This window comes from Tauraco erythrolophus, chromosome 1 (assembly GCF_009769465.1).
Source record: "Tauraco erythrolophus isolate bTauEry1 chromosome 1, bTauEry1.pri, whole genome shotgun sequence".
NCBI classification, from domain to species: Eukaryota; Metazoa; Chordata; class Aves; order Musophagiformes; family Musophagidae; genus Tauraco; species Tauraco erythrolophus.
In genome coordinates, this window is record NC_141465.1 from 77782192 (window position 1) to 77789166 (window position 6975).

Genomic DNA, 6975 nt, shown 5'->3' on the forward strand with positions numbered 1-6975 from the left:
CTGGTAACTCTGAACTGCTTTGAAGCAGTTTTTTTCTTCTTTTTTTGTAAAACTACAATCTGCAGCAGAGACATCTTTAATTTTAGAAATTAAATGCAAAAGATACCAAACATTGTTTCTGATAATGAGATAGATAACTTCTCTTGTAGATAAACAGAGGTTCAGTCAATTGGGAATTTCCTCATCTGCCACACCACGAAAACCAGTAAAACGGTCTTCAACAGCTGTCCGGCCAGCTGAACAAAGAGCAGCCATTGCTGAGAATACATCTACACCAAAGTAAGAGATGCTCTTCTCATAGTATTCATATCTCAGGTATCAATCCTATGGGTTTGGCTTTTTGTGACTGATGTGAACATTTCCTTCTAATATTGTAAGAATTAAGCAAAGAATTCACGCTACTTCTATATAAACTTTATGCTTACTTAGTTCTGACTGTCAGTCTTGAAATAACTTGTCCTGTTATTTTTCGATCCAGGAAGCTTTTTGGAGATGGAGTTTCCAGAAAGACATCTAGCATCACGTATGTTTTTTTTTCCTTTGTGTTTTTGAAGAAAACATTTTTCATAACTGAATATTCATGTTTGCCATGCAGAAGGTATTAGTAACCTGAAATTATAAACACTTTCTGGACTGCATATTTCATATTTTGTTTTAAAGTATTAGTCCATTTGCATCTGTTATTATAATCTCTGAAGGATAGCAGGTTCTCTTTTCAGCAGATGTATTCTTTATTGTGAACCAGAGAGAGACATTCAATAAAATAGGTAGTATAATTTCCTTTAGTTTCATTCTCAGATGCTTTTTCTGAGCCAGTTAAAAGCATTTAGACTTTGGTGAACTTATTTTTTTCTGTTTATTGATGTTTTCTTATTATGACCAAAATTAAACACTATATTCCAGATTCCACATCAGGCACATTACGTTGTAGTTTCCTGCACTGAAAGATTCCTGAATTATTTTCATCTAACAGAATACCAGAACAAACTTTCTGTGGTGCAGATTCCTTGATCCTGAATTTTTCTCTCCTTGCTGATCCATGGAAGCCTGTATTTGTTTGCCTGGCAAGACTTGTTATATATCGGTCTGTTTTGTAAAGATAGTTCCATAGATGGAAATAATCATGTCTATATGAGAGATCATTTTGTGATAACTTTCTGAGTTTACTTAGCAGCATGATTTCTTTTAAATAGTTTTATGGGTAGTTAGCATTTATGTGAGCTCCTGTTTTTTTCATGTAAGAAAACTGCACGTGTTACTGGACAGGAAAACACAAGGAAGCTTAATCTATATATCAATGCAGTCACTGAAACACAGTAATTTCTTGGGTTGTGTGTGTTTTTGCTTAGAACTTCACCATTCAGTTCAGAGGAAGAAGCAGATGAAGACGATATTAAGCAGTCTTACATATCACCAGAATTATTGCAAAAGCAGCCAAAAACATCAAGCAGCAAAGTCAGTGCTTTTCAGAAGGTTTCTGGCAAAAGCAATATGAGTGAGACAGAAGAGAGTGAAATTGAAGAAACTGAAACACCTTTGAAAACTTCAAAAGGTTTTTTTGCTACTTTTGTATATGCATCTTGTAACAGCTGTGCATGATTTTGCATTTCCTGATGATATTTCCATGTTAGAAACCAGAACGTAGGCAGACTATCTAGTCTTGAGTTTATGTATATTGGCGTGCACTTCATGTTTTTACTAATGTGTTTAGGTTAATACAGTAGTTAGAGATGTCGGTTCAAATTACATGTGTATCATGCTATTTTATAGAAATGCAGAAAAAGAGACAATCTGTGCCTCAGAGGGACTTCTGTCTAGAACAGTTTTTCTCAGCCTTTTACTTCTTTTTACTTTGTGGGAGATTTCTAGAGGGTTTACAGTAAAGCCCCTTACTCTTGAATGGAAACTGTCAATATAATTTTTTATGAACTTTAGGAACAGTCATTCAGAAACTGACCAAACAAGTTGGAAAGAGTCTTTCTAACCATGGAAATAAGAACAAACCAGCTGGAGGGATTAATGTTGCACAGGCATTTATTAAGAAAGAAGAGGTTCAAGAACCGAAGGTATCACTTTTAATAGCCATTATTATTTCATTAAGTAATTGAACTAGATATATATCTATTACTTTTTTTTTTTTCATGCTGAAACCGTTCTGAGGCAGTGAAGAGCTTAATTTTCAAATACAGTTTTGGAATTATAACTAAGTAGTCTTTTTGGGTACATCTGCACTGGTATATAGAAAAATGCTAGCAAGTGAGCTGGGGCAAATGACCTCTTCATCCACTCTACTTATTAGCTTATACCATCACTGTTTTGGATCACTACAGCTAGCCCAAAGTTTGGGCACAATTGGTATCATTTTTATCTGCTATTCTAGCAGCATCAAGAGAGACCTTCTTTACTTGCTTGCCTAGTATCTTGTTTTGATGGGGAAGAAAATGTACTTGCTTATCTAATATTTTAAAATATTTTTATTTCTAGAGCTTTATCTGATATGGAACTTTTAAAAACGTTTTAATGAGGGGACAAATTGAATTTCTGAGTATGGTCTTTGTTCTGCTGCATATTTTTACAATCATATCTGTTTTCAAACTACATCAGATATATCGCCGATGTCTGTCCATGAAGTATGGCATATGTTCACAATCAGCATAGTAACGCAACTTATTCTTTGCCCCTCAGGCTCTTAGGGTCCCAGTCTTCCTCTCAGTTCAGGGCTTTATAATTGGTAAGCCACTTTGATGCAAATTGCTCTTTGCCCGAACAATTTTTTAAAAAGAACAAAAGTTACTCCAAATGAGAAGTCAACAGCAGATAGTGCTGTTTATTTCAGGTTTAGTAGTTGTTATTATACTGAAGTAGACAGCCAGCTAGTAGTTCTAGCATTCAAAAAAAAATTTTTTCACTAAATAAGCAAATAATAATTACTGAAAATCCTGTTATCTATAATAAAACTAATACCTTAGGGCTTCCTGACTAACAGTGAAATCTGAAATTTATCACTCCTCCCAAAAACAGTGACACTTCTGTTTCGGTTTCCAGAGAGGAGTGCTGGTCTTAATTAACTTTAGTTTTAATGGTAGGGTAATCACATTTAACCTATGTGCTTTTAATTGCCACTGGTGATTGTCCATTGATTGTGTGGGAGCTGCAAATCACACCAGACTCAAAATTACCATCAACTCAGACATGACTATTACAGTGTAATTTTCTTTCCAAATGTTACTTTCAAATTCTCTGCAATGTCAGATGATACAGGACTGTAAAATATTCACAGATAAATTTAGGGAATGTTACATTTTGTAACGATCTATAGAAAATTTGCCACTGTCTTAGGGAATTTCAGCTTCAAGAGCGGAAAAAAAAGAATGTCCAGCAGGTCGAGGGAGGTCATTCTCCCCCTCTGCTCTGCTCTGCAAGACCCCACCTGGAATACTGCGTTCAGCTCTGGGATCCCCACTAAAAGAAAGACATGGACCTGTTGGAGCAGGTCCAGAGGAAGGCCACAAAAATGTTGAGAGGACTGGAACACCTCTTCTATGAGGAAGGACTGAGAGAGTTGGGTTTGTTCAGCCTGGAGGAGAGAAGGCTCAGGGACACCTAGTTGCAGCCTTTCAAAATATGAAGGGGGCTTATAGGAAAGATGGAGAAAGACTTTTTACCAAGGCCTGTAGTGACAGGACAAGGCACAATGGTTTTAAACTGAGAGTAGGTTTAGGCTGGATGTCAGGAGGAAATTTTTTATGATGAGGGTGGTGAGACACAGGAACAGATTGCCCCGAGGAGTTGTGGATGGCCCATCATGGGAAGTCAGGTTGGACAGCGCTTTGAGCAACCTGGTATAGTGAAAGATGTTCCTGCCCATGGCAGAGAGGTTGGACTAGATGATCTCTAAAGGTCTTTTCCAACCCAAACCATTCCATGAAAAACATTTTTGCTGTAATTCATTTAGAATACATCGTGTCCCTGATGTATTAACACAGTGACGTGTTGCTGTATGAATGCGATTAGTTTGAAATTAGTTTATGAACCTGGGGCAGGTGTTGATACTTTGTTTCTGGAATCTTTACAGAAAAACACACCATCTTGTATTCTTTGCTAATTGTGTATGAATGTGCATATATTCACGTCCACATTTGTATGTTTAAATGTAGATACATAGTTCAAGTTAATTCTTTAAATTTTAGGTGGGATTTTCAGAGGTGCCCAAAGACATAAGCACAAAATGCCATTGGAATGATGGTTTCACCGAAAATCCTTTTTTTTTAATTAGCTTAAATACTAATAGCTTAAATACTTATCTCTGCTAATGGTCGTTCTCAAAACCCACAATACCATAAAACCTTTATAAGGCATCCCATTGTCATATGTTTTATAAAGGTCATGTTTTACAGAAGTTACTTCATAAACATTTTAGAGAAAATTAATTTTGTGCTTACCTGAGGCTGTATTACCTGAGTTCAACTGTACCAAATGCTGTATGAATTATGGTATTTCTTTGGAGTAAGTCTTTGAGTTAATAAAACTGTTTAGCAGTTTTTAGCAGTTTTTTAGCTGTGTATTTACACTTGATCAAAACTGAATTCTGTTTGAAGTTGACATTTTTCTTTTTATTTTGTACTTGAAAAATCACTTGGGACTTAGTGAATGTTTGAGGAAACTCTTCCTCCAGCATTTCTCAATATATGTGACTGACTTTCCCATTACCACACCCTTCAAATGCAGATAATTTAAACCAGCGAAATGTTGAATCCTGGTATGTTAATAATACAGCACACTGAGCACATCTGTCAGGTTTTGAAAAACAGTTCGCAAAGTCAAAATTGAATTATGTTGCAAGATAGAGCATTACTGCAGTCTCTTCCCTTCTTTCGAGACACACGACACGTTCGTATTTGTTGATTTTTCCCTAGTATGTACATACCTGACATTGTTTTCTAAGAGCATCTGAGTCTTTCTTCTGCACAACAGAAGCGCATTCTGTATCTTACTGTAATTATGAGGGGCTCCTGTGAAATAAGGGTTTGGCTTTGTGAGAAACCACCTTTCACTTTCCACAGTTGAGCTCTCTAGTAATGCCTCGATTCCCTTGAACCGCATCTGACTGACAAATAGGGAAATGCTGTAGCTCTTCTTTCAAAAGCCGAAAGAAGATATTTAGTTCTGAGGCAGGTGAGATAAGAAGGACCATGGACTCGCTGCCTTCAGGTTCATCTGTTTGACTTGACTCTCATTTGGGGAAGTCGTTATGCAAATACACCACTTAATTAAAAAGATACTCATACATGCTGACAGTGAGTCTCGAGAGGAATACATATTTTAACTTTGAGCACCATGTGATTTTTTCAACTTTCAGTATTTAATTTTCTCTTTAAATAAATTAGTTTTAAATTGAAAAGGCCTTTATTGCAATATTAAGTTTTCCAGTGTGAATACAGAATGCTTATATAGCAAACTAAACTGCCAACTTGCATGATAACGTCATGTCTTTATTTTCATGGAAGTAATATACGTTCTAATGTTTAAAGGATTCTCCATCTCATTCGAAAAGCTATCCCAGAAAAATGATCCTTTTTTAAGTTGGACAATGTAATACCTGAAAACATAGGTTTCTGCCAGTTATGAAACGTAAGTTTTTTTTAAGTTAGGAACTGCAAAGGTTAAAAGTTATGAAACTGACAGAACTTTTAACCTTCGCAGTTCCTAACTTAAAAAAAAAAAAAACAACTTTTAGCTTTGGAACTATAATAGTGAATTAATATAATTTAGGTAATTTAATTATGTGGATTTTAAAACCGTGGTGATAGATGTCATACAAGCCAGGTGCCAGTGCATTTTTCTTCTGCAGTTTCACACTGTTGAGTTAATGAAAGATCTCAGCACAACTTGAATGGACAGAAAAAAAATGCATGTTTTTTATTCTCCTTACTAGCCTACAGAAGGTAGTGAAGATGATTGGGATACATCATCAGTAGAAGATAACTTTATATTGATGAAAGATGATAGAGGTCAGAAGGCATCAACAGTTCAGAAGAATGAGTCAAACACGGCATCTGTGGTGCAAGCATGGGGTCTTCCAAAGAGAAGTGTACCAAAGGAGGAAGGTAACGTATTTGTGCTTCTACATCGTAAGCCTTAAGCGCCTGACGCAGCTAGAGGAGAACTTAAGCATACTGTATTACACGTTGTAATTCAACATATGGTATTTTATAAGAAAAGAACAAGAAAAACTGCGTGCTTGGGTTTATGTCATATAAATATCGTCTATGATATTGATGGTACATACTTACACATAAAGAACACACACACATGAATACACAGAGATGCCAAGAAACTTAAATTTGAGATTTTAAAACGTATAATACTATCAGGCTTCAACCTCGTCTGAAAAATTAATCTTCCAGGATTTTTTTTTTTTTTTAATCCTTTCTCAAATTTAAGGGAGGAGGGAAATTTTCTTACTTTGTCAATCAAGTTTCAGGTTTGTTCAAGACATCTTAGTGACCTACCAGGCTGAGATAAATATTTGAGCTACTGATAAAGTAATAGCCTCAATCTTACATAGGACTTATATAGTAGTTTCTAGCCCTTAACATTTCAATATACTTAAAGGTTAAAGCTGTGTCAGTTATATAGATAGTCCAGGTTATTTTTAAAGGGGAAGTAATGTTGACACTGACTGTTTGTACTGTGCGTTGTATTCTGTGATAGAAACAGCCTTCGTATTACCAACACTTGTAATTTCCTCACTGGTTGAAATTCTGAACTTCCTGAAGTCCACAGGTGTTTGCTCACATAGCATGTAATTTTATCTCATAGAAAAATACAAAGTAAAAATACCCCCAAAATATTGTTACCAATTGTTAATGTTTTTTTCTTATTTTAACAGGCCTTGGTGAAGCTGATAATACAAGCATGTTAAAAAGCAGCTTAGTTACTGTAACAGATTGGAGTGATTCTTCAGAAGTATAA

The 6975-nt window shown here is 35.6% G+C and overlaps 1 protein-coding gene across 1 annotated transcript in view; it reads left to right on the forward strand.

Annotated features, from left to right (window-relative positions):
• The window catches only part of DZIP1 (DAZ interacting zinc finger protein 1), a 36392-nt gene extending 29417 nt beyond the window's left edge, over positions 1-6975 (forward strand). Inside the window, exons 14-19 of the mRNA XM_086615953.1 lie at positions 150-279; positions 479-523; positions 1350-1552; positions 1936-2066; positions 5936-6107; positions 6893-6975. Coding sequence (XP_086472079.1) covers positions 150-279; positions 479-523; positions 1350-1552; positions 1936-2066; positions 5936-6107; positions 6893-6975 — 764 coding nt within the window. The remainder of the gene's footprint in view (positions 1-149; positions 280-478; positions 524-1349; positions 1553-1935; positions 2067-5935; positions 6108-6892) is intronic.